Source organism: Melopsittacus undulatus, chromosome 3 (assembly GCF_012275295.1).
Source record: "Melopsittacus undulatus isolate bMelUnd1 chromosome 3, bMelUnd1.mat.Z, whole genome shotgun sequence".
Taxonomy (NCBI): domain Eukaryota; kingdom Metazoa; phylum Chordata; class Aves; order Psittaciformes; family Psittaculidae; genus Melopsittacus; species Melopsittacus undulatus.
The window spans coordinates 107639309-107666419 of record NC_047529.1 but is presented as its reverse complement, the minus strand read 5'-3'; the positions used below and the strand labels follow the sequence as shown (position 1 = coordinate 107666419).

The following is a 27111-nucleotide window of genomic DNA, read 5'->3' as shown; positions in this document are numbered from 1 at the left end:
TAATCCATGCATGTATGAAGTTCAGATAAGTAGTCCAGGCCACGATAGTGCCTGGTTTGCATCTTCAGCAAATTCTGTATGTATTTTACCACTTAAAAGTCTTTTTGTAAACCTTGCCACTGTTGCCATTCTTGTCTCCCTTTGCTTGTTAAGTTTAAAATTGTTGTACAGAGAGTCTTGTTTTGGTTAAGTAGAGAGTCAGGATGGAGGGTAGAGTCCTCAGGTAAGAAAAGCAAGAGACATCAAGGGAAGTTATGCCTGTAGCTGGGGCTCCTGATAAGAGAGGCAAACCATACAATGCAGTTAGGTTTCTATATAATAAATCAGCTAGCTGATCTTTTAATATTATCTGGCAGGAAATGTAAACTCTTGTTGAAATTGGTATGTGAAAGACTCTGCTTTAGGGCAGCGGAGCTGTGATACTGGTGGGTACTGTAATTCTGAGTACACTGTGCTCTGCCGCAGACTCATGTGCTGAAGCCATTCCTATGAGGAGACAAGTCTCCTTTTATAGCAAGGACTCCTTACACAGGGAAAACCTGTGTGAAGGAGTAGTGGGGTAGATGGCTGCTCACATAGGGTTATCTAATGGCTTGAGGCCCATGTATGATCTTTACAGTGTCAGCAATGTCAAAGACTAACCTCGATTGCTGAACACTTGGGATAAATAGGGGCTTTCTGTCTGTCAGACTTTAGAGCAGAATACAATAGAACCAGAATGTTGTTACTGAAACAGAATTGAAAAGGGAGCTTTAATCATTATTTCAGAATCAAAGCATGGTTGAGGCAGGAAGGGATCTCTTGAAATCAGGTAGTCCAACCCTCCTGCTCAGAGCAGGGTCACTAAGAGCAGATTGCCAAGTGCCACATTCAGCTGGATTTTCAGTAGTCCTTCCAAATTTGTCGTAGTTCTGGATTGATTTTGATCCATGAACAGCATAGTACCTCCAGAGCCATTAGGGTGTTGTTCTGTAGTAACATTATTCCTTATTTTATTTCATGTCAGAGTATTTATCTCATTTCCTGAGTGTTGTCTCCTTAAGTTTTACAAATTGCATTCAGTTAGTAGCAATTTTTATTTATTGCTTATGCTGATGTTTGGACTTCTTAAACCAAATACATGTTCTTCAAATTGGCTTTTGTTACTAAAAAAACAAACATTTCTGTTTTGTTTCTCCCATCATCTAGTTTGCACATCTTTCAAAACTTTCATAGTTGTGCCTTGAGTTTGCATCCTGAAAGACTGTCATAAAAAGCTATTTGAAGCCTACTAAAATTGTCTAAAAAGAAATACAGCACAGTACAAGGCTCTCATGTTTCTATGCATGAATTTTTACTCAGCAATGCTATTCTGATCAATGCATTATTAAATATTCAAATTTTCAATTCTCTGTGTGCCTAATTTTATATTAGAGTTCTTACAAAGTTTTTTGGTCTGATATAAATAACTCAGGAATGAGTTTTACTTGAACTTTTATCAGTTTCAGGATGCATTAGATATCAGACCTTCTGTTATGTCCACAATTGTTTGTCATTAAGAATTGTCTTTCTTCTGATCATGTCTACAAGTCTTCTAGTTTTATTTTGTAGGTGTTTAAAATTACGTCTGTAAATCAGCATTGTAAGGTACTAAATTTAAAATAGTATGAATTGAAAATGGACAGAGTGTGCTCCTGGTTTTAGTCTGTAAAACTGACAAGACAATCGAAATAACCCTTGGACGTCACAAATGACTTTGGCCTGACATCTCTTCAAGGTACTATATGAGGAGCCTATCCTGGGTGTGAGGGTTTTCTCCAAAGGTTCTGTCAGTTAATGAACATTTTAGATGAAAGACGATAACTCCGGGGGTATGTAGCTGCCAAGCACTTATCAAAAAGGATTTTTTAAGTCACCCCTTATTTTTTATAAAGAAGGGGAAAAAATTCAGATATAAGCAGCTTTGGAAAATAATTATCCTTGTTTTAGGATATAGATGAGAGTTCCATTATTTGAAAGCAAATACATATGCACAGAGGCCATGGGGAGACATTTTTCTAAGGTAAATTAATTCTAGGACATTACAATACGATGTGGTGGAGCATATGTTTATAAGCCAGTAACTGCATTCAGTTCAAGTGTTCAGGAATGAATATTGGTGCCTGAACAAACTCTAGATGTATATGTGTTGGCTGATGCATTCATTCCCTGATGTTTGTTATTATTTCCTTTATTAGCATTTGAAATTCATGAAGAACATTGGATACTGTAAGGTAAATACTGTGTTGTGTCCAGAATACTTGCATGAGTGGCAGAAATTAGAGGTTGTAGAGAGAGGGAGTGGGAGAGGACTTGGAGAGGTCAATTCATACTTTTCTACTGCTGCAAGGCAAGATTGAGCTACAGCTAAACCATCTTGGTAGATGTTTGTCTAACCAGTTCTGTAAAATCATAGTGATGGAGATGGTGAAATTTCCCTAAGCAGTTTGTTGCAGTGTCCTACTGTTGTTGTTATGAAAGTGGTTTCTGCAGTCTCACCTAAGGATATTTCATTGGGATTTACATTCCTTACTTCTTGTGTTCCCACACTCGGTGTGGATAAAAATTCACCTTCGTCCTTTTTGCATTTTATACTTCAAGGCTGTGGTGCAGGTTCTTTGTAGTAAGAGAGAAATATAAGTACCTCATTTTCAGGAGACACTGAAGTTACTTCTCTCAATCTGGATTAGGGATTAAAAAAGTACTCTTTGGCAGAATGTGTAGTCTGAAATGGAGTATATTTGGATTCAGTACCTGATTCTGTACGTGATGTAGCACATGTGCTGCATCTACTACCGGAAACATTGATTTCTCTATTGTGTTTCATTTAGTTTTGTAATATTTCTAAGAATAAAACTCTCTAAGGATCTGTAACAGTGTAAATACAAAATTGCACACACTGTTCAATAAATATTGACTGTATCACAGATCTAGCCCCTTTATTGTCTTGGTTAGGTTGATATTTTCTAGTAAGTGGTGGGAGTCTGTCCACTGACTTTAAGAGATTTAGATGCATCTTCTGCTGCTGAGGGTAGCAAGATTCTTTTAGTAGTGGTGAATTACTGCGTGTTTCTGGAACAACACACACACACACAATGATTTATTATCAAGAGTTAATGAGAAAAGAAGGGAGTTTTACAGTATCAAGGTACTGTTTAAGAAAAAAACAAGTTGAACCTCCTCATTGTAATTTTAAAATAAGGTTGTTTATCAGGTTATTTTCTGTTCATGTAGTTGCTTTGCTTGTTAAGGCTTAAACTAAAAAGTGTTTAGTTTTTTGACGACTACTGTTGACTGCAAGGCTACTATGTCTTTTTTAGTTGCACGCTTTGGTTTGTCAGCTTTACATGAAACAGGTTTTGTTTAATATACAAACATGATGCAACTGTTTGGGTGCTATGTAAATAATAAGGTTGTGATCAAAGTGATTTAAATGATTTTGAAGTCAATTGAAATACTCACTTTTTGGATTCCACCCAGAAGTGGAGGAGTGTCTGTTTAGGAGAAGGCACAGTAGGGTCTTGATAAGAGGCACGGTTAATGAAGTACAACATATCCCAGTTTTCTCATGCTGCTATCTTGTGCAGCCTATCTTATTGGGATTACTAAGGAATAACTGCCGACTGCCCAAATCTAATTTGGCTCAGTGCACATCACTCTTTCTGCCAGATGGAGCCTATTTCTAGTTTTGCTCACTAGAACTCAGATAAACTGTAGTTGGCAGAATATGGCAACTTTGACTTTGATATAACCCAGTACATTGTACTGGACAACAGAAATAAGCTGGTGGGCATCAATGTCCATAGGTTTGACTGTGGAAAAAAATGCATCTTTCCTGATGGAAGCTCACCAGCTGTTTCACTGTGTGGATCTGGCCTGAGCTGTCATTATGGCATTTCTGAATACCTTAATAAAAACTTCACAGGCACCAAATTTTCTCCTTTTATTGGAGTGTTGCCAAAACCAAATATCTTCATTTTTTATCACGGATGTAGCATTTCTGTGTGAGGAGGAGTGCAGAAGAAAACCTGAAACAAAGAAGGGAGTGAAGTAAACAGTTTGCCAAACTTCTGTCTTGACTAAGGATAATCCTGTGTTCTGAAAGAATTTTGGATAAAAAGTCCAGGCATTCTGGCAGGAAGATCTTGGTTATATTTATTTTTAAAGTAGGTAACTTGGCAAAGGATCCCATTTCTTCTTGTAAGAGTGGATAATTAGAATCATTGATGTCTGCTTGTAACCATTTGATTTATACTTTTGGGGAATGCTCTTGCATGTGTAATGAGGAAATAATGTGCTGCAAAATCCTCAGTTAGTAATGAGTTGTCTGGATCAGTTTCTCTGTGCCAGCAGTTGCACCCTTCTGATTTGCTGTTATCTTAATTTGCATCGGTAGCATTAAAAAACTACTGTTCCTGTCAAGATTTCACAGAAATACAATATAAGCTATTCACTTTGTTCTGTACTGCCCAAGCACAGCATGTCTTGGCGTGTGTGACCTGTTCAGGAAAATCAATTAATTTCCATGTTTTTCTAATCTTAACATTGCAAATAAAAATTTGTTGTCCAGCTTATCTGTGTCTTATCCGATGGGCTAAACCAAACTGGTAGCTCAGCTGTCAAATTTCTGCTTTAAGACAGGTCTGTTTCTTTTCTCAGCCTTGGCTCACATTGCAGTTGAATTTAGAACCACCTAAGCCCCTTTATTATCATTTCAGTGCTTTTTAAAGAGCTCAGCTGTGTATGTGAGGACAGTCCATTAGCATCCAAAATGTTCATTTCATTGAGGACATAATTGAGAGGTGCCCCCTTGCACCATCTGGCCACCTTTTGTTGATAGCAGTTGCAGAGAAGGATTCACCTTTTCCTCCATTTCTGCCTGATCATTTTTGCTTTGGAAAAAAATAAAAGGATAAACGCACTACAAATGAATAACAACCCAAGTGAATACACTCTGCATCGTAACTGTGCAGTTACCAAGAAGAGAGATTCCCACTGCTCACAAACTTTTAAATACCAGTTTGTGTACTGCTCTCAAACTCTTAACTGCTACTTAAACTTACGTGGTAAGTTTATCACATAAACTTTAAGCTGTGGGCCTGGGAGTTGGTCCATTGGCATAATCTTTGGTAGTATCTGACACAATTGATTCTTTATCATTCTGTTATGGTTCTTGCATTAAATGTACTTTTTTTAATGTCTCTGCCTTTCTGTTTGTGTGATCCCCTGCCTTCATGAGGCTGCCCATGAAATAAAATTAACTGAAGATTCTTCTGGAATCTGCTTGTAGACCTGAGGAACTCCATGTGGTCTTGCAAATAACTCAAAAACATTGATTTAGTGATTCAAAGGATGACATACATAAACCTCAGGAACTGGTTTGCTTTAAGATGATCAGATAATTCAGGTTAGAAGGAACTTAAGTAGGTTGTTTAGTCCAAATTTCAGTATGCAAGACCTCCAATTCCTGAAGTTTTGTTTAGGATCAGAAATGAATCCAGGGGAAAAAAATACATTCACATGTAGGGAAAATTCTTCTTAGTTTGTTCTGTGGCTGGAATGTGCTATGGATTTAGCATGTCCCAGAGGGAATACATTTTCTGAACAAATGAAATTCTACACGGGGTCGTTAACAGAAAAGTCAAACTGAATGGCAATAATCCAGGTATCTGCTGTAGTCCTATTTCAGAGTATTGTTTATATTAACAGAGTTAGTATGTAAAATGTTTGGGTTTCAATTATGGCTTAAGAAAGTAAACTGTTTTAAAGAGAGGTGAGTGAAGTCACTGGGGTAAACATACCAATCTGAGGAACAAGAAGCCTTATGAAAAATGATTCATTAAAGATTTTCCAGATCTATTTCATAAGACTTAACACTCATTTTCTGTGCAGGTATCACCCAGACCATTTATTCCTGTTGCATTCTTCAGATAAACAGAAGCAAATAATGAAAGACTGTAAAACAGATAAAAAGAGCATCACTATATCCAAGCTGCTGTGCAGAGCTGATTTTCTCTTACAATCAAGGCCAATGCAGCTCATAAAAATAAAAGTTACTCCTGTACCATGTGTTGGAGCCATAGTCTAAATGGACATACTTGTTTTTAAAGAAGTTTATTTGGTCCAGAGCCATAGCTCCTTTGCTAGTGTATCACTCATTCAGAAGGATGCAGAACAGCTGCCTTTGCACAGTTCACAACCTCAGGTGGCAGTGCTACAAAAAAAGCTGATGGAAGAAGGGCTTGTGTTTCTCTGGGTATGCTGTGTACCTGTGTTCCTGTACTTCACTGTGGAGTACATCGGACAAAATTGTACTAGCTTGGTTTGTACAAGGTGTAACTTTACTAACCTGCACCCATTGCACATTGTGTAGAGGGGAAGCCAGTGAGAAAGGGAAGGGAACCTCGGAAGTTCATAGGGAAATGCTGACTGCTGAGAATTGAGATAAGAGGAAAACAAGGTTATTTAAATGTTTATATGCAGAGGGACTAGAATCTGGGATTGAAGAAACTGTGAGTGAAAGAATGAAACAAAAGGGGAGGAGGCTTGAGTTTGATAGGCCATGGAGAACTGGACATCTTTGAGGTGAATCTAGGAGGTGGGCAATGATAGGAATAAAACTGCAGCTGAGATGAAAGTGTGGGAAGAGGGACCTAGTTCGTGCAGTGAAGAGACTGAGATAAGCTGGAGAAGGTGGAGAACAGGAGATAATTCAGTTCTGATCCCTAAAGGAGAGTCATCACCAAATGTCATTCTAAACAAAGACCTGGAACAAACCTCATCATTAGGATGGAATCTAACAATTGCAGCCTCACTGGAGGTGCAGGGTTTATGATTATTTTTCCCCATAATCACCACCTTTGAACTCTTCAGCTACGTGGGCAATAATCATTCCCCTTCCTTGCTCCTCTCTGGGGTTCATTAGGCTTCTTAGTTTTCCCTGTGCTTGTGGTGTTGGCTCTGCAGGTGCCACCAATTCTTGTCTTTCAAACCCTCTTTTACTGATGTAGTTCAGCTGAATTCAGAACATTTCATTAGCCTTCTATTACCAGAGCTGAGAGTAATTTGTATGTATTAAGTCTGCCTCTTTTTTTCCTTAACCATAAAATTTGTTCTCATGCAGTTATTACTGAGCCTTACAGACTTCATTTGTGACAAATACTTGTTCCTCTAAGTGCTTTCAGTGTTGTTTGCAGGTTTGGTTTTGCGCAGTGTTGACAACAGAGTGAGATTTTGCATATTTTGTACTGTTTTGTGAGACCAAATGGGGGAACTTAGTATGATGATTATCACTATTATTATTTCTCTTGGGAATATAATAAAAGATAGGCCATGGATAAATGGAGCCTCAAGGGTGACTCATGTTTTTGTTTAGCTTGAACTAGGTCCAGCTTCTATGAAGATCTTTATTTTAGGTGCATGTTTTTGCAAAGTGTTTTAAACTGAAGTTGTAATTCCAGAGGTCTCAGTAACATGTGTTTGTTTTTATTTAGAAACATGCTTAAGGAATGTTTTTAGTGGGTGAGTGTAAAATAAATAAAACTATCTCAGTCTGGAGGTTGCAGTTTTTTTGGCATATTCTGTGTCAGCAAAAATGAAGTGGGAGAATGTTATTTAGTGAATGGACTCAATTGTTGGGATTGCTTTGTAAGGAACTGTTGTTATGCTCAGTTGGGAGATGCAAAAGTATGATTTCTGAAGTAATGTTTTTGTGTTGTAAATGGTTCTGTATATTTGGAATGTGGCTAGAATTTGTTTCCAGCCTGGGCCTCTGTCTGCTTGTCTTTGGGGAACATAACCTCAGTACTTTTCTTCAGACACGGTACTGTTACCATACTGTTGCTGAGCCTGTAACAGTGTGACACCTTTGTGCCATTGCTTCTGTAATGTTCAAGGTGCTGTTTTATTTTCCATTGTAGCTTCTCTGTAAGCATTGTTTATATCTCAGTTTTTATCTAAAAAAAAAGCAAAGCAAATGAAAGAAAACCCCCAAAAAACAAAATGGAAATTCCTCTCATGTACAATGTGAGTATCTTCACTTGTGAATGTTTTGGAATTTGTCTGCAAAGCCATTGATGACATTCAGTTATAAGCTGTTAGAGGAATGGAGCAAGATCAGGGTTTCCATTTTGTATTTGGTTTAGAACATTTGTTCCTGTGTCTTATAAATGGCTCTTTACTGAGAAAGTGTTTATAGTACTTCATACAGTCATAATGTACCTTGTGAATAGAATAAATAAGGATGGAGTAAGACTTGCTGTAGCAATATCATGTATTTATCAAAATGTAGCTTAATGGATCTTTCTAATGAAAAGGAATTTCAACATTTGATCCTGGTTTGCAAGTTGAACAATAAATGTTTCTCTAGTAACTTAGTGAGTGTGGATGCTTTCATCCAGGTCAGCTGCACACCAGGAGCATATGATTTGTCTGTACTTCAGTATACTTAGGTATCTGTAAAACATGAAAAAACCCAACGGAAGAGTCAAATGTGCAAAATAAGGAGTATTTATTCTGTTGCCTACATAGAAAGATTTTTTTCCATGTGTATCATGAGACAGCTGTAGAATTTGGCCAAGCAGAGCTGCAGTGGTGTGTGCAATGGGTTTGCTGGTCCTTTCAGTAGCAGTACAGGCAGACAGACATAGTGAGCTGTGGTGTACGTGAGAGAAAAATGCTGATGAAAGACACTACGTTTAAATATGCGTGGGTTATTGTAGGATTTCATTGACCTTTGTTTTCTAGTAGAACTTATGGATTGTTTTCCAGCTCCAGTATAAGCATGCATCTGCCACTTCACTAAAACTCTTCAGATGACTTAAAAGGTTTATGTACAAAATTTCAGAGCTAGTATGGTTCTCCCATCTACCTGTGAGAGATGAGAGGAATCTGACTGCACAATTCTTACTGAAGTTAACACACATTATATGATTTGATCTGTAGCTTCTGTCATGAAATGTTCCCGGTGCAAATTTCACTAAAAGAGTGACTGTGGTCTGTCTACTGATCTGTTGCTGGTTTTGAATGATAAGAGAGCAAGAGAGCTAATGCTTGCACTATATGTTATGCAATACATCTTTGTACTAATTCTGAAATGTGTTTTAATTGCAGGGATATTAAACCAGACAACATCTTGATGGATATGAATGGACATATTCGATTAGCAGATTTTGGTTCTTGCCTGAAACTCATGGAAGATGGAACAGTAAGTGAGAGAGAATGAGATATTCCTATATATGTTTTTTTCAGTTCTTTGCTAGATACTGACATGTGTGCTAGGAAGGAGAAAGGTGCCTTTATGTCAAAGGAAATTGAATTGTAATGGTATTGGTATGTAACTAACCTTGGTTCAAAATATGACTGCACACTGTTTGTATTTACTGTATATAAAGCTTTTTAGATGCATATCGTCAACTCATGAATAAATAAAGAGAAGCTGCACTGTCATTACTGGCTAGGTGTTTGCTGATGAATCTCTGTTTTGAGCTCTAAGCTTATTGAAAATGTAAGCTTTAGTATGAGCAGGATGAGATACAGAAATAAAATGACATGCTATTTAAATAGAAATATAGTATTTAAATATGTTATTAGCATGTCATCTTATTTCTGTCTCATCACAGGATATAGTAGGTGTGACTAGAATGTAATTCCAGCATGTTAATCATGTCCCAGAGTGTTATGAAGTATTTGAGTTAATATATGTGGTTACCTAATCTGTAATTACTTAACAGTTCTAAGCCTAAGAATTGACAGTTTTGTTCTTTCTCTGTTATTAAATATTTGGAAGAGTTTAGCAAAAGTATATTATTGGGATGCCTATTAAAGTTGTGCCTTGGATCCTTAAGTATTCTGTATTCAAGAAACCTTTATTTGTGTTCAGGTGTTACTGTTATAACTATAACACTTGGCTTAATCTGTATATGCATACACAGTGCCCCAAACAGCAGTGTCTGTAATGATTGAAGTTGATTTTAGTCCCATAAATGTAACTTCTACAGGTCCAATCTTCAGTGGCAGTCGGAACGCCAGACTACATTTCTCCAGAAATCTTGCAGGCCATGGAAGATGGAAAAGGGAAGTATGGGCCCGAGTGTGACTGGTGGTCCCTGGGCGTTTGCATGTATGAAATGCTTTATGGAGAAACGCCCTTTTATGCTGAGTCCTTGGTGGAGACCTATGGGAAAATAATGAACCACAAAGTTAGTGCGCTTTCTTTTTCTGTCTCTAAGCTAATTTTTAATGAGTAATAGGGTAGTTTGACAGCTTATTTTAAAATGAGGGGTTTTATATGCTAATTATGTTAATGTTCATAAATGTAAAATAAAAAATATGTTTCCATGTAGTAAGTTTATGGTTATGGAGTGCAGATGACTTTGCTTTAGGATAAAGCAGTTCAAAACTGAAAATCTGGATTTGGAAAGATGGCTGTTAGTTCACTCTATGGAGTAAATCTTGGCTACGTTGTATCACTCCTTTTGTGTTACTTCCTTCTGGCACATCCACTGGTTGGCAGAAGATTCTTAAATACTCTTCCACATGGAGGTAGCAGTAGAATTCAACAGTATAAGGGAAATTTAAATATAGAATAAAAACTAGGAAACAAAAACATTTCAGTAGTTTCTGTACTTTAGAGAAGTCTTTTTTCGAGAAACCTTATTGCATATGTTTAAGAACTACAGTTTTTGCACATTTCTTTTTCTACATAATAATTTTCATGAAGAAGGGTGAATTTCCCAACTTCTTCTTGGTAATAAACTATTTTCCCTTATTTTAATCTTTAAGGAGAGGTTTCAGTTTCCTGCTCAAGTGACAGATGTCTCTGAGAGTGCAAAGGACCTCATCCGAAGGCTCATTTGTAGCAGAGAGCATCGACTTGGACAAAATGGGATAGAAGACTTTAAGAACCACCCATTCTTTGCTGGGATTGATTGGGACAACATTAGAAACTGTGAGGCACCTTACATCCCAGAAGTCAGCAGCCCCACTGATACGTCAAACTTTGATGTGGATGATGACTGCTTAAAAAATTCTGTAAGTATAGAATTAATATTCTGAAAACTTTGCTTTTGTAATACGCTTTATAACAAAAAACATGGAAGGGGCAATTGATTGCATTGCTCATGTTCACTGTGTTCTGCCTTAAAGAACTGTGGGGAGCAGTACATCCACAGCTTGGAGGCTGATCCTCCAAACACACACATGTAAGGATAACTTCAGTTTGGTAAATTCATTGTAACTTTACACATATTTAACTAACACATACAGCTGTTATTTGCAGTAACAAGTTCCTAGCGCATGAGTCTTCCTTTTGAGAGCCTCAGCTCCTAGCTTGAGGCTTTCAGAAGGTGCCTATGCAGTGTGAATACCTTACCGCTGTGAAAAAGAAGGGAGCTGCAGGTGAAGGAAGAGTGCTCCTGTGATGAGTTATTACACTGTCAGCTGTGAAAACCTGAGTCCAGTTCTTAATTTGTGTTAGACATATGGGGGTGAAAATCAATGCCACGGACCTGTTAGAGATGTTTCTAGAGGTTCTTTTTCATCTTCCTAATTTGAAACATCTGAAGGTTGCTTTTTGTTCTGTTTTAATATAAGGAGGTTAATGTTTTTACCATTTTTCACACCTACCACCTCAGAACCTCTGAAAAAAACTAGCCTAAGACATTGCATGACTGAGAGTCATTTTTGCTTCAATTGCTGGACATTGGATTTAGTATTACTTTGCCTCAAATTCCTTCAGTGTAACTTGGAGGTGTTTTCACCTCTATTATTCATACATATCTTCAGAGGAAGTTTCACTTTCTTGCATTACTGTTCCATAAGTCAGCACCATAGATAAGCCCATGAGACTTTTAGACCTTGTTTGTTTTAAATCCTTTGCAAGATTTTAATGGTGTGCAGCAGTGTGCCCAGTGCTGAAGAGAAAAGGTGATGTTGAAAAGCCACGATTGTTATTGTACTGCCTGAATTTTGAATGAGACTATGGTCCCATGAATAAAATGATAGACTTGGATCCATTTGTCATTTTGTCAGTGTGGCTATACAGTTAAGTTGACAAATGTAGCAGGAAATGTGGTTTTGATCTCTGCCAAAGAAACAAATACTTTTACAGAATCTTGCATTGTTATCAGTAGATACAATATCGTAGAGCCATAGAATGGTTTGGATTGGAAGGGACCTTAAAGATCATTCAGTTCCAACCCCCTGCCATGGGCAAGGACACCTGCCACGAAACCAGGTTGCTGAAAGCCATATTTTAGAATCAGCATTCAGTTACCTATGTGGTAACTAAAAATTTTTGTATAGGCTGTTTAAATCACACAATTATGCATTTAGTCTTTCTTAAGTTACTTGTAAAGATGATTTTGAAATTTAAATCTATAAAACATGAAAACCAAAATATAGAGGAGAACTGACGAATTTTACCTTTTCTAACTATAGTCTGTAATGTGTTATTTTTATTATTAATTAGTGGAAAGTTAAGGCTTTATCATCTAGTCATGTCCTTAGTTTCCAAAATGCCCAACAATGTAGACTGACTGTACTTAACACAATCCAGCCATGTCATTGATGTTGCTTTTTATTCTGAGAACTCTTTTTGGATGTGAAGATATTTGGCTGCTAAAATGGTCAAGATTGAGATATAATACAGCTGATGCCACTACCAAAAAGGTGATTTGTGATTTCTCTTGAATGCAGTTTTATTCCCTGTTATCTCCTGCTGAATTTTCCATGGAAAAAAAAAAAAAACAAACCAAACAAAAACCCAAGTGCAGCTGGTTCCTGTCTTTCTTTTTCATTTGGGTTTAGAAAAAAAATCTCTGTGTTGCCTTTTCTGACAGGTTAGAGCCTTTAGCACTTTAAGTATCATAATCATCATCTTAGGGAGCTTCTTTTGATGACTGTAAAGGCCACCTCTAGTATAACATAAACCTTGCATCTTGCAGTTAAACAGGAAACTCTTAAGAGGATATTTAAGAATACTAGAAATTATAATGGTTAGATTAATATAGCAACAGGTTTATTTTAGCCTCAGTAGAATTGTCCAAGATTTGTCTTGTTTTGTAGTTCTTTGTTGTGCAGGAAAAAGGAGCAATGAAGTAAGAAACGGTCAGAGTAGTAATAGGATTAGAAAACCCTGTCTATGTCTGACTGTTGTTCTCTTCAAGAAGTCAGAAGTGGGGTTGGTATTTCTACAGGCAAGAAGCCTTGCTGCTGAAATAGAAGGGTATAGGAAGGAATAAAAGGTGATGCTCTTTGTGCTAAGAGCTTCTTGGAAACAAAAAAAGAATAATTTGGCTTTTAATATGTATAATATTTTTCTTTCTTTCAATGATAGCCTCTTTAACTAGAAAAGCATTTTTTAATGCCAGCATGCTCTGTTTTGTATATTGCATGCTATTATTAATAGGTTTAGGTGATGCCGTTTCATATGAGGCAGTAGATACGGATGGTTGTGAATAGAATTAACCTGATATTATCACTAACACTTCACACATGGTTAAATTCAGAAATCTTTTTCTTTTAAGTCCAGTGGGATATTACTTAACTGTGCTGTTATTTTTCTAGGAAACAATGCCTCCACCATCACACACAGCATTTTCTGGCCATCATTTACCGTTTGTGGGTTTCACATATACAAGTAGCTGGTAAGTTGAGAGTTCCAAAATTGCCTGAAGACTAGTTACAAAATATCATAAGGTTGGGCCTTTGAAACCAGCAAATACCAAACGGATACCACTGAATGTGGTTTACTGAGGAAATGACTGGGCCTTAATATAATATGCTGTTTGTCCAAAACAGTGAGCTCTCTGCAGATAAAACTCATATGAATTTGAAGGGCAGCGCCTGTGGTCAGAGGAGTTTTGTTGACAAGGTAGTTTTCAGACAATATATGAAGTTAACTGCGTATGGCAAAGTTGCAACCAGATGTGTGGACTCAGAAAGGATTTACCTTACTAAATTTTAAGTATTGTTTTATTTCTATTCCTCTGACATTCTTATAAGTCTGGATGGGTTTCAAAAAAACAAAAGACTTTAATTTGATACTCAATATTAAAGTGATATTTGTCATGTGCATCTCTACTGCTAAATTAAACAGTCCCAAGGAAGTCCATGTATATTTCTTGATCATTTGTTAGAGTAAATAAATAAATAATGTTTACAACCATTGAAAAACCAGGCCTGTGTTCTGCAAACACTTGTGCTTAATGCTGGTTATGTGCCATGTCCATGGCACATGGTTATGTGCCATGACTTCAAAAGCATTATTTACATATGTACTAGTATATGAACATGAGTATTGACAGTAAGGGCCACAGCATTTCTGGTATGTATGTGCCCTGGTTGTTATGTGATAACTTCACAACATTTGTTGTGATTGTTGTTGCTAAAGTATTTGGGGGAACTTGAATATTTTAAAATAAGATGTTATTATAATCTTACTAACTATCTACATTGTCACTCTTCGCTGCCTGGCTGATGTAGATTGTCCATAGTGATCATTTTTACTCAGGAGTTTCTGCACTTTTCTGTAACAAAAAATGCATTGAGGAGATAAACATGCTAGGTAAAAAGGGATTAAAATGTTAATGTGCACATACTAACAAGGTGGTATTTGGCTGTATAAAAAATTACATGGTCATCAACAATTTAAACTATTTATTGGTTCATTTTAAAGAATTATTTTAAACACAACCTGTTGTAAAATCCAGTCCTGTTTTATTTTTCCCATCAGTGTGCTTTCAGATCGCAGCTGTCTAAGACTGACAGCTGGACCACCCTCCATGGATCTTGATGCCAGCATTCAAAGAACTTTGGAGGATAGTTTAGCAACAGAAGCTTATGAGAGGAGAATAAGACGTCTAGAACAAGAAAAGCTTGAACTTAGTAGAAAACTGCAAGGTACAGTCATTAAAAAAGCCGTTCAGTCACATTTTTGACTTGCGGCTTTGTAAGGTACTCTGTATAAACTTTGTAAGTTAATATTGTGGGGAAAAAATAAATATACCTCCTGGAAAACTTTCTAACACAAAAGGATTCTGTTTATTATTTCCATTGACAAATTAAACTTTTCTTACTGTTTATGCCCAAAATATCCCATGTATGTAACATCTGATAACATGCTAACTTTGTTCACACCATGCCTTGATTAGTCTGGCATAAAGATTTCATTCTTAAAACCTCTAAGAACTTAGTTTGTCGAGCTGACAAGTACTGAAAAATTGGCACTTAGCATTTGGATGTTATGAATTGTAGAATCCTCAGTGGAGAGTCATTTGGCATGTCTTGATTTATTAATAATATCTTTTTGAACCCCTCAAATTATCAGTAATTTGTAATTTGTACCCCACTTCCATCTTTTTCTAGAGTCAACCCAGACAGTTCAAGCTCTGCAATACTCAACGGTGGATGGCCCAATAACAGCAAGCAAAGATCTAGAAATTAAAAGCTTGAAAGAAGAAATTGAAAAGTTGAAGAAACAGGTAACAGGTATGTTATAAATATTAACGTAAAAATGTAACAGGAAACAATATTATGGCATGACTTTTTTTCTCCCAATGTAATACTCATTCTACTTTGCTTTCTAAGAGAGCCTCACAATCTATTTTTACTTCTCATTTTATCCTTCACTCTTCATTGGTAACTCAACATTTTGTACAAATTCAACTTCCTATTCAGTGCTTGAGTAATTCCAGTTGCAAGAGAGATTTTAATGATTTGTGCTATTGTTACTAGTGGTAAAATTCCACAGGTTCTGAGTTGTGGTGTTGCTAATTTAAATGTATGTGAATCAGACTGTACCTGAGAATCTGTGAAACCATGACCAATTTCCATAGTAGTAGTTAGGTTTGGGGGTTTTTTTCCCCCTCATTCATCCTGCATTGTGTACTGCAAGAGTGTGCAGATACATGTGTACTAAACTGGAAGGAAGGTGCTGTTTCTTGCTTATGTGAGTAAACATGAGGAGTGAAGACTTTAGCCTACTAATTTAATAGTATTAGACCTATTTGATAGAATGATGTTTTATTACGATTTAAGCATCAGTTGATTTTTTTCAGGATCTTATTTTCTGATTAATTTTCCTTGAATGGGCCAAATTTGTGAGATGTGATCACAATTGTGATGGTATTTTCTTTGAAACCACAGAGGTTTGTAGTGTGCTGTTAGTGACTACATTGTAACTGGGTGTGGAGTAAAAGCTGGTTCAAGCTGCAGATGTGGTTTTCTGAGTATTATCTTGGAACAGTACTTTTAGAAATGCTTAGGTTATCTGGGAGGTGGGCTATGTGAATGAACTACAGTGATACTGGGTTTTCCAAGTGGCAGGGTGTAGTGAAGGATGTTTTCCATGACAGAGGACACAAAGTCTGCAGTTCCGTGACCACTGGAGTGGGTCCTGCCCATATCTAAGTGAACTCTCCTCTCTCTCTGCATGCACCAGACTCTCTTGACTTTAACTCACTCGATTAATCAAGAAAAGAATATCTAGATAAAAAGAATTTAATCAACTTATGATCTGATAAATCAGCACAATGTGGACAGGAGGAGCATACAAGGAAAGGGAGATGAGTGGGAGAAGAACCACCTCTCAGCTCTGCTGTCAGTGAGCTCTCATTTCTCACAAACCCGAACATTTATTTCCTTTCAGTTTAATTCCCTTGCTTCTGAGAGCTCACAAAGATTTTATGATAACTAAAAATTTGGCTATCAACTATCTCAGAACTTTTAAGTCTGAAAAGTGTTTTTGAAATCTGTGCAGACAAAGAGCTCAGTTGCTTTAATTAATGTCATACTGCCTTTCTTTAGAACTCTCAAACTAGTCAAAAAGCAAAGATCTAGTTAGCCCAGTATTCTGTGTTTTTAAAGAGGTTACTGGAGACACTTAAGGAAAGATTCAAAGATACCTGACATATTCAAGTCCATCTTTTTCCAGTCTGACTGTCCCTGATCTTGAAAATTCATGTTTTAAGAACTTCCAGAGGGAGAGCTTTTATTGCACCACCAGGTTGTATATAGCTAATAGTGAATGGATTTGCTGTCTGTATGGCTAATACCTTTATACCCTACTTTGAAGGTTTGCTGCTAATATTCAGTATTCCTGATGTGATTCTCTGAATGAACTTAAAGGGAATTGTCTCTCGTATTGATTCACAGCATAGGACTTCTGCTCTCCTGCTCCCTAATGGCTTCTTCAAAATAGGCTCTTGAGAGCAAAGGTAGCTTCAAAGAGAGGAAGGTTGAGGAGGCTACAAAAAGGATTTGTTCTTGTTTATGTTTGTGAAAAGACTTCATTCAGTTCCTGGAAGTGTCAGGAATGCCAGCAGCAACACCCACAGAAAGAATAACTTGAACTTAACTTCCAGACATTTTGGTTCATGTGTTTAGACTCTGCCACTCCGTTATGGGGGAGAAACATGCTATGTATGAACTGCAAACTGCAGTACATAGATTATACGTTGTTAAAATTGTGTAGTCTGAAAGTCTGTTATAAATGTACAGTTGGACAGCTGCTCTGGCATGATGGAGCAGTTTTGTGTTGTACAATAAGCATTAGTTTTGGATGTGAACAGGACTTAACTAGCTCAGGGAGGATCCCTCTGGTTTGAGTGAAGCCATGTTGGCACTATGTCAGCACAAAGGTTTCTGTTAAGTTTCTCTCCAGCCACATGTCCTTCCACTTGTTGCTGTAAGGAGGAAAAAGACAACAGGATCAGAAACCCCAGTTCTGCAACAGTCCTTGGCTCTGGTTTTGGCTCCTTGAGACCACTGAACAGCAATATCTACAAGACCAGCTTTTGAGTGGGACCAGCCATTCATAGAAAAACATCAGGATCAGCTTTAAATTATTTTTTATTCTCGACTGTTGAGCTGCAGCTTAGGGTTTAGTTCATTGCTGATGGTAATGGAAGGGGGAAAACAAGTGTGGTAACATTCCCCAGTACACCTAATACCTCTTTTCGAGTTTAAAGTTGTCAGTGTCTGGTGAAGGTGGTTAATATTGAGAAGGTTTTTTGTTAAGTGTCCATTAAGAATTTTCTGCTTCATGCCACATATGCATTTGTATATTTATTGCTAGATACAATATGTGCTTTTGGTTTGGGGTTGGAAACAAATAATGTGGTCAAATGAGGAAGATGTAGAGTTGTTTTATCCATCCCCAAACACCACAGAACTTAGATCTTTCCCAGTATATACTGAATGCCTTGTGTGGTCCAGACAATACAGCCACTAGTTAGAAGACTCTCCATTTGTGCCTTGAGTTGTAAGCAAATTTTATCAAATTGGCAAAGAGAATGTTCTGGTTTGCTTGCTTTTATGGGGTTTTATTTTTGTGAGATAGATTTTAGAACTCAATTAATTACAGAATACAGGCAGAAACCAAATGAGGGTCATGTCTGAATGCTTCCAAATTTAAGGGAGCTAACTCCAAGTTTTCTGGGTGGCTTTTAAAATAACCTGAATTTCCAAATCTGGATGTGATGAACTTTAAGAAGGTTCAGTTCAGGTGCAGAGCTGAATTTTATGCTTTGGGTTCAATTAAACGTAATGCAATAATATCCTCCAGTGAGTGTTTGCATATATTAGCTAAAATGTTAGCAGTAACTAGGGTGATGAGATGGAAAATTACTGTTTACTACACATATGTCACAATTAGCTTGTGGTTATATTCTTTAACCTGTTTTACTGCCTCTTCTGGAGCTGTAAGTGTAAACACCTGCTTAAAAAGGTAATAAAAAATGAACACGAAATCCTGTCAAATTCAGGAGTGTCACCAGGGGGACCTTAGAAAAATACATTTTTCTTGTCTATCTGGTTTTCCAGGAAATGACAAGCTCCCATCTGCTTTCAATTTCTGAGGTCAAAGTTGTAATTTTTGTTCGCTAAGTTACATAGGAGAAAACTTTGAGGAATCTTTAATATTGCCAAATATGTAAAGGGCAACGATGGAAGAAGAAAACAGAGCAGTGGAACAAAGTAGTTCATGCTTGGAAGAGAGATTTATCTTGGCTCAGCAGAGCCATATATAAGCTTTCTTTTTGCTAGTGACTTCAGAGTAGGCTGCATAAGAAAGGGCATTAATAATTTCTGGCTTTGAGCTATGTCTCTTATTTAAATGCATTCTTTTAAGTTTTTAAACAAGAGTCAATGAATTAAAACAATAGTGAATATTTGTCTGGGTATAAGCTAATGGTATTCGTTTTCCTATAAAATTCTTGTGTTTCAGAAATTACAGCTCTTGAAAATGTCTGTGGTTTTATATTTGATTTCTCCAGGAGCCAGTCTCTTTGGGTTGCATTTATGAAAATGTAGTAAAAGAATATAGAAGAGTATAGATGGGTTCATATTCTGGGGCTAAAAACATATGGTCTGAAGACCTGCCACAGCTGAAATCAAAGGCAAAATGTCCAGTGATTTCATAGACCTTGGAATTCACCTACCTTCATTTATATCTTGCTTTAAATTTCTGGTTTTCAATGAAGGATTAGGAGAAGAAAAAACACATCCACTAGCTAGAGATTTTCAGTTGCCATATTTTTGCCATTTCAACTTTTCATGTTGTAGCGTTTCAGTGCATTTATATGATATTATGTTGCTGTGGTGTAGAAATGTACTGTCGTGTAACTAGCACTTGGTGATAGTTGTAATAGTTTGCCTGTATTTATAGATGTAATAAAGCAGATCACATAAACACAACTATTTGTCACACTAGAAATAAGTAGAATCATCTGAAGTTCATTTTAAGTGTATTGACAGGAGAACACTTGCCTGCTCTTGAGTGACCCATTATTTTTACTGTTTCTTTCTGGGAGAATGTGGGGGAGGAGGGAGACTGTTTATAATTACAGTGTAATAAAAGATGCATTATATATTACATCACAGTGCATAAAAGTCAAATGTATAGGTCATGTTAAAGCATACGTTACAGAATTATGTATAGTGCATGATTATTATAAAGTGAAAAGACAAATTTTTATCATTTTCATGTTGTTTTGCAGCAAGTTGTGGCCTTTTATTCTCTTACATTAAAAACAGATAATGGCAGTTGAAACAACCTACTCCCTGTTCTAAACCAGATAAGAACTGCATTATTTTGTGATTAAATGGAAGCCAGAACAAATAGTGAAGGGGACTTCAAGGAACTAGACTGTGGTATTCTAGAATAATGATTTCTTTTTTTCCTTAAGATATTTAGATGTCTGCTGCTTTTTCTAGATTCTGGTCAGCTAGAGCAGCAGCTAGAGGAGGCCAGCACTGCAAGGCGGGAGTTGGATGATGCTTCCAGGCAAATAAAGGCTTTTGAGAAACAGGTCAGAACGCTGAAGCAAGAGAGAGAAGATCTTAATAAGGTAAAAGCAATTTGTCAGCAACTCTTGTAAACCCTAAAGACTATTTTATTTTTGTTCATTTTGCTTGAAATAATGTTCATCAGTAAAATTAATGAGCAGATAACAAATGTGTAGTGTGACCTACTTTGCTTTCTGCCTCTATTTTGAAGACAAGGACATTATTTAACATGTTGTATATATGACTGCTAGGTGGCTGCTTCCAGACAGTGAACAACCCCATGATCTAAGCTTCTTGGTGGTTGCAAAGAAGGTTTTACAGCTTCAGCTTAAGGTGATAACAGTAGCAGCTAGAAGACAAGAGTAGAGAAGAACTATTGCAGATGACTGATACAATCTGAAGTATGGGCAAGACTGTAGCAGGGGAAAAAAGAAGTCAAGAATATGGTATTAAGGTGGTATCACAGAAGTGTTTCTGGAAGAGAGATGTGAAAAATTGCCCAAGCCTTAAGATTGAAAAGTAATCTGAAATAGCTACAGTTAAAGAATACTGGGTTTTGTTTCTTCTTTTATGTCTCCTTGTTTTCTTACTTATAACAGTCTTTCATGGCTTGTTTTTGTATTCATAGTTAAATCAACCTGTAATCAGGTGTGAAATACACTAGCCTTTTTCTCATCATGATTATATTGGCCCAGTATTTTGGAGTTCACACTCAATATTGATGTGCCATATGTATTTAACACTTTCTTTTAATCGTTAAGGCTCTTAAAACCTTGAAACTGCCAGTTTCTTGAAGAAAGACCATCTCTCTTCTAAAACATGTAGTGATTAGGACCTCTTTTAACAACCTTAGAAAATACTTCTAAATTTGTATAGATGACAGCAGAGCCAAATATTAATTCTTCCTGCTGCTCTTTTCATCCTCAGACTGTCTTTTCCTTGCTTCTCTGTTCTGGTCCAGTTTGGCTGAACATCATTAAGCCATTTAAGCTGTTGTAGTCCCTCATTCATAGTGTAGTAGCACAGATCTAGGTCACAGCAAGCTTTGTGAAGGTACCATGCTGTAGAGTTATCACAGCACTAGCACTGTTAATTCATGCAAGTTCTTTTAAAAGGTTGATTATCATATATTGCTGTTAATCACTAGTGGTTTGTTGCCTGAAGCTTTCTGTAGCATTTGATACTAACGTACAGTGTGTGAAAATTGTACTCACCATTACAGGTCAGTTTTCAAAAGCTTCTGAAGTAGAAATTTTCATAGAGCAGACTTTGCCTTTCAGTTAATACAAAAACTTTGTTTAATCATTTAGCAGCTATGCTAAATACTATCTTTATTTGTTTAAGTTGCTCTTGAAAAACAATGCTAATATTTTTTTAATTAAAAAAGCAAAGTATTTTTATATTTTAATGCAGATGCTTGAAAGCCTTTGTGTTTAACCTATAATAGTGGAGTACATTCCTACTTGGTTTACATTTATGCAGTTTTACTAACTTTAATAGAGTAAATCCTGGCATTTTTCTTTATGTATAGAGGCGCATACAATCTGTGTCATAGATGCATTCATGAAAATAAATGAATATGTAGTTTCTATTCACTCTAGAGAAGGTGTTAGATGCGCATCCAAACACAGCGTTGGCCTTGCAGCTTTCTAGGTTTGTTACTTCATTCTTTTCTTAAACTGTAGGAACTGGCAGAGTCTAGTGACAGATTAAAATCCCAAGCCAAAGAGCTGAAAGATGCACACAGCCAGCGGAAATTGGCAATGCAGGAGTTCTCAGAGATGAACGAGCGGCTGACAGACTTACACTCCCAAAAACAAAAGCTTGCCCGCCAGCTCCGAGATAAGGAGGAAGAAATGGAAGTGGTGATGCAAAAAGTAGAAAGTTTAAGGCAAGAGTTACGCAGAACAGAGAGACTTAAAAAAGAAGTAAGTGGTGAGAAGTCTGTTTAGAATCTATGAAATAGTAGTTATATGTAAGGTTTTCTGGCAAACTAATGTCTATGTTAACTGTAAGTCTTTAATTCTTTGTTGTTTCAAACAGTACAGATTTTGTTTGCTAAGAATTTGAAGCCTTCAGTTTAGTGCTGAAGATTTACCTCATATTGAATACCATCAATAGAATTTTTTTTTGGGAAAAAAGAGAATCCTACCTATTAAAAACTTATGTACTTTTGTAGCTGGAAGTCCAAGCTGAAGCTGCAGCTGCTGAGGCATCCAAAGACAGGAAATTGCGAGAGAGGAGTGAACAGTACTCTAAACAGTTGGAAAGCGAAGTAGAAGGGCTAAAGGTTAGTCTGTTTTGATATTAACACCTGCAAAGTTACTAGTCAAGTAGGACTTGGATCTGTCTGATTGCTTTCAGATGTAGGACAAAAGGGTGTTGTCAGTCTGTGTCTCAACTTGATGCTGAATATTAGTGCAAGCATGCATGGCATTATTGTCCAGAAAAATGAACATTTGCCTAACATACTTTTCAGGCCAGAGTGTTCACTGCTCACTGAACTATTTCTTAATATTTGATGACTTCTTACCAGTTTGCTCCCATTATTACTTTGTTTAACTTTACCTGGCAAAACCATTTGTTTTGGGGGGTTTGTTTAGGGTTTTTTTGGTGTAGGATGGGTTAGTATTTGAAGATAAACCTGCAACTTAGGCATGTTTCTGTATAGTTTTTTTGGTGTACTGTGGTGTTCGTCAGTGTGTCAGTAAAAGAAAGATGGTGTTTTCTCCACAATAGATGTCAACTGGTATAATAATAAAGGAGGAGTTTTAGTGTATTCTGCCTCTCAACCAGGAGTTGAGATGTTTTTGCACAAGAACAGGATTGAGCATGAAGGCATTATATTGATGAGATTGCTTACATGTGTAATGTGTTTTTTAGGAGCAGAAATTTAAGTAAGCCAGGAATGTAAACTGTTATTTATGATTTAGCATTTTATATGGTGCTTTGAAGAAATAGACTTTCTCAGAAATTGAATAAGAAAGTTTTTAATTTTCACATGAGGATTATTGTTCATTTACAGCAAGATCTGTTCCCAGTGTTCATTCATCAGGAGAATTCTACACTTCCTTTGCAGAATGTCAGATTAGGCCTATTCTGGCATTAATTTACATGAATAAACATATTTTTTTAATTAGAATTCTGTGGGCCAGTTGTCAACATTGAGTCAGTGCACAGAGAATTTGGGGGTTATTTTGCATTCCTTTATTTTGCCTTCCTTTGTTAAATGAAAATAAGGAAATCCATTCACTATGAAGTCTGGATTTATAAAGTTTTTACTGCTGTGAATTCAGATGCTTATCTGAAAGTTAAGATGTATTTCACCTCCCTTTATGAATTTTTGCCATCAATGAAGAGTTTGTATGACAGTTGAAAGCGAGAAGAATGTATTGGAGATCTGTTGATAATAAATTATATGCTGATTTATAACACCATGCCAAGTTTATCAGAAGAGGAAAGGGGACTTGTAGCTTTCTTAGTAATAATTTTTAATCCAGTAAACGCAGTTTGGATCATGTGGCGTTGTTGTCCATAGTTAAATTCAGGAGCCTGTCGCAGAGAAAGGTCAATATTTAATTAAAGAAGGGAAGTTTCTCTAAATGAGAATAGAAAAGCCCATAAATGTTGTAAACAGGATGTTGATGGCTAAATAAAGAGAATTTAGCCAATACTTAAGAGAAGATGCTCAGAGCAATTGTGGGAAGTTCTTTAAATCAAAATCAGAAAGCCACCTTAGGAAACTCATGGGCCTGCTTGTTGGTAGGGATGAAAAGGAAATCTCCGAGTTGATAGAGCTGTGGCAGAAACACTCAGTGAGTTTTTGCTGTGACCAATCTTACTGCTGAAGCAGGGGAGATTACCACAGAGGGTGTGTGCTCTGCGGCAGGTTGGTCAGATGAGCTGGGTTGCTCCGAGCCAGATGTGCAGGAAGCAGTAGAGCTGGCAGGTGTGTCAGATGTGAAGTTACCCCCAGACCAGCGGCATCACCGAGGGGGTTCTGGAGGAACTCAGGTGAGAAGTTAGAGAACTACTGACCAAGACATGCACCCTCGTATACTGGCCCACTGTACGACTGTAACCCTTATCCAGAAGGTCCTGGAAACTGTGGGAGAGTGGGTATGACTTTCTTAGGAAAGGGATAGAGGCTGTAGTCAGCAATAAGGTCAGTGAGCTCATGGATGAAGGGGAGCCTGCTGGGAAGAAGGCAGCGCACCTTCTGTCTAGCCAAATCCTGCAAGCAACACTGACTTGCTGGGGTTCTGTGAAGTTGTCAGTAAGTGTGTGGATGAAGGAGAGCCAGTGCATGTCATGTATTTGGGTGTACAAAACAAATCAGCCTCAGTAGGAGTCAGCATTGTGCCTTGGCAGCCAAGAGGGCATACTGCATCCTGGGGTGCATTCAACAGCATCTGAATTACCTGTGTATCAGGCGGCACATTATGTCTTACTTGCACCCTTTGTCCACTTGAAACAGGCATGTATGAAAACACCTACTTGGAATTTAGGCTTACATCAATTCAAAATGTGGTCTCTGTTTATTCTGTTACTCTAGTTCTGTATAAGGCATTATACAACACCATCCAGCTTTCTCTTCTCCTGCACCATCTGTCTTACTGTCTTAGTGTTACCTTTTCATTGTGCAAAAAAATGTGAAACACCACCAAAACATTTTACATGCCTGATAGATGGTGTTGCATAGCCTAAACTTATGTACTCCTTTGCCATATATGAGTAGGCAATTCATTATGTTGGGTAGTAACAAACAAGTTCAGTAGTTAACTGCCTGTGCATGAAAGAAAGTTTCTGTATTATCTGTCTTTTTTCTTTTCTTTCTTATATCAAAAAAATAGTTTTTAATTTTTTTCTTTCTCCAACCCATTTCCTGTTAGGGTGACATCTTCTTTCTCCAGTTCAACATTGTGCATCCCAAGGGGAGGATTTTACTCTTGGATCAAAACAGTTGTTTTGATGAGTTACAGAAAACCATGTGGTAGCAGCACAATCTGGCTCATACATTTAGGGTGTTCTCCAGTGTTTTGCTGATAGTAAGAACAAGGCCCAGCTTTCTCCTAGAAACTCAGCTCATCTGAATGTTCCACAATGACATTTAGCTCTGAAAGTCTATTTGTACATCAGCAAAAGGAAATTGGTACCCAAAGCCATGTTTAATTGTGACTGAAAGGTTTTTAATATCTCATGGTAAGAATGGAGGTATAATTAACAAAGTATCTTCAATCCTCCCAAAGTTGTGAGACAGTCACTGTAAGGAAGGAGGTTTTCCAGTTACCTGCGCTATCTCAAGACACAGTGTTTGTATTAAGTAATTTCCTTTCCTTAGACTACCTTTAATTACAGATTTAAAAAATAGAAAAAAATCCAAACCAAGTTATACATGTGTTTACATACAAAAGTATTTCCATACTTGGATTTCAGTGCATGTCATGCCACTACCTCATTTTGAACCTGATCTTGCTCCTCCTCTATGTTATGGCAGGACATTGAGTTTAGTGAGTGCAGCATTTGGTGCAAATGTGTATGTATCCTGAAGCAGTGTGTAAAGACTATTGACATGCCAGAAGACCTCACTAAGAGAGCTATGCAGCTTCGAGAAGTGAAGTAATTACTCTTATTGTTTAAAGCTTGTTTTTTCCTGTTAATCCACTCTGATGTAAAAGGTCAGTTTAAGTAAAATAGGTCAGGTTTCCCTCCTGACTGATTCAATACTTGTAGCGTTTCTGTAGCTAGATTTTAGCCTTCAGTTAAGCCTCTGCTTGTCTTAGTATAGCTTTTCCACTACTTATCTGTGCTTTAAAATATGCTGTCTGTATATCATAGTCCTTATTCTGCATTCCTCAAAGTCAGTTGAACTTGCTGCTGTCAGTGATATGAGTGGGAACATAAAAATCCTCCAGTTCTGTGGTCACTTTCTGACTGCATGTAAGGGGGGTCAGAATGGGGCCAGAGATGTTTAAAGAGATGATCAAATTTTCAATGGGTTGAAAACTATTACTGCATTTAAATCACAAACTGATAAAGAGTACAGTTCAGATTTAGGCTGTAACAAATTTTCAAGAACATTGGGATAGGTGTGTTTAACTCAAATCTGTAATGGGATATTTTCTAAACATATATTTAGGAATATTGAGTTGTTATTAAGCATCATTTTCAGCATCCTTGATTACTAATTTATGCTGTTTATTTTAGCAAAAACAGGTTGGTCGCTCACCTGGAGTAAGCAGTATAGAACACCAGCAAGAGATCACTAAATTAAAGGCAGACCTGGAGAAGAAAAGTGTTTTCTATGAAGAGGAACTATCTAAACGGGAAATCATGCATGCTAATGAAATAAAAAGTCTGAAGAAAGAACTGCGGGATGCAGAGAGCCAGCAGCTTGCCCTCAAGAAGGAGATAATGATTTTGAAGGACAAGTTAGAGAAAACCAGAAGAGAAAAGTGAGTATTGCATGGAATTTACCTTTAAGCTGAAAATGTCTTTTGAAGACTCTAGTATGTTTCCAAACACACTGTCACTTCCTTCACTGTAATACAGGGAGGTGCATTTTGGCTGAGGCAGGGTTGAAAACAGTCACCTTTAAAAACAAAACAGTACCAAAAAACGTGCATCCCTGGCCTGAAACAGTTAATTTTACAGAATTTGTGCCCTGGCTGACCATTCCAAGGTATGTAACTTGAGTTACAGGCTTGCTGCTTGGGGTAGGTTGACCCCTGAGCTTATGTTGCAGTCTGAAATAGTTTTTTGACATTTTTTTTTATGTTCGGTAGTTTCATCTTTTGATGCAAAATG

General features: G+C 37.1%; 1 protein-coding gene across 1 annotated transcript in view; it reads left to right on the top strand.

The window, feature by feature from the left end:
- Nucleotides 1-27111, top strand: part of CDC42BPA (CDC42 binding protein kinase alpha) — a 181523-nt gene that overhangs the window by 94450 nt on the left and 59962 nt on the right. The window contains exons 7-16 of the mRNA XM_034060359.1: nucleotides 9130-9223; nucleotides 10017-10217; nucleotides 10801-11049; nucleotides 13585-13664; nucleotides 14753-14919; nucleotides 15385-15507; nucleotides 20233-20366; nucleotides 21990-22232; nucleotides 22484-22594; nucleotides 26512-26759. Of these exons, the coding sequence (XP_033916250.1) occupies nucleotides 9130-9223; nucleotides 10017-10217; nucleotides 10801-11049; nucleotides 13585-13664; nucleotides 14753-14919; nucleotides 15385-15507; nucleotides 20233-20366; nucleotides 21990-22232; nucleotides 22484-22594; nucleotides 26512-26759 (1650 nt within the window). The remainder of the gene's footprint in view (nucleotides 1-9129; nucleotides 9224-10016; nucleotides 10218-10800; nucleotides 11050-13584; nucleotides 13665-14752; nucleotides 14920-15384; nucleotides 15508-20232; nucleotides 20367-21989; nucleotides 22233-22483; nucleotides 22595-26511; nucleotides 26760-27111) is intronic.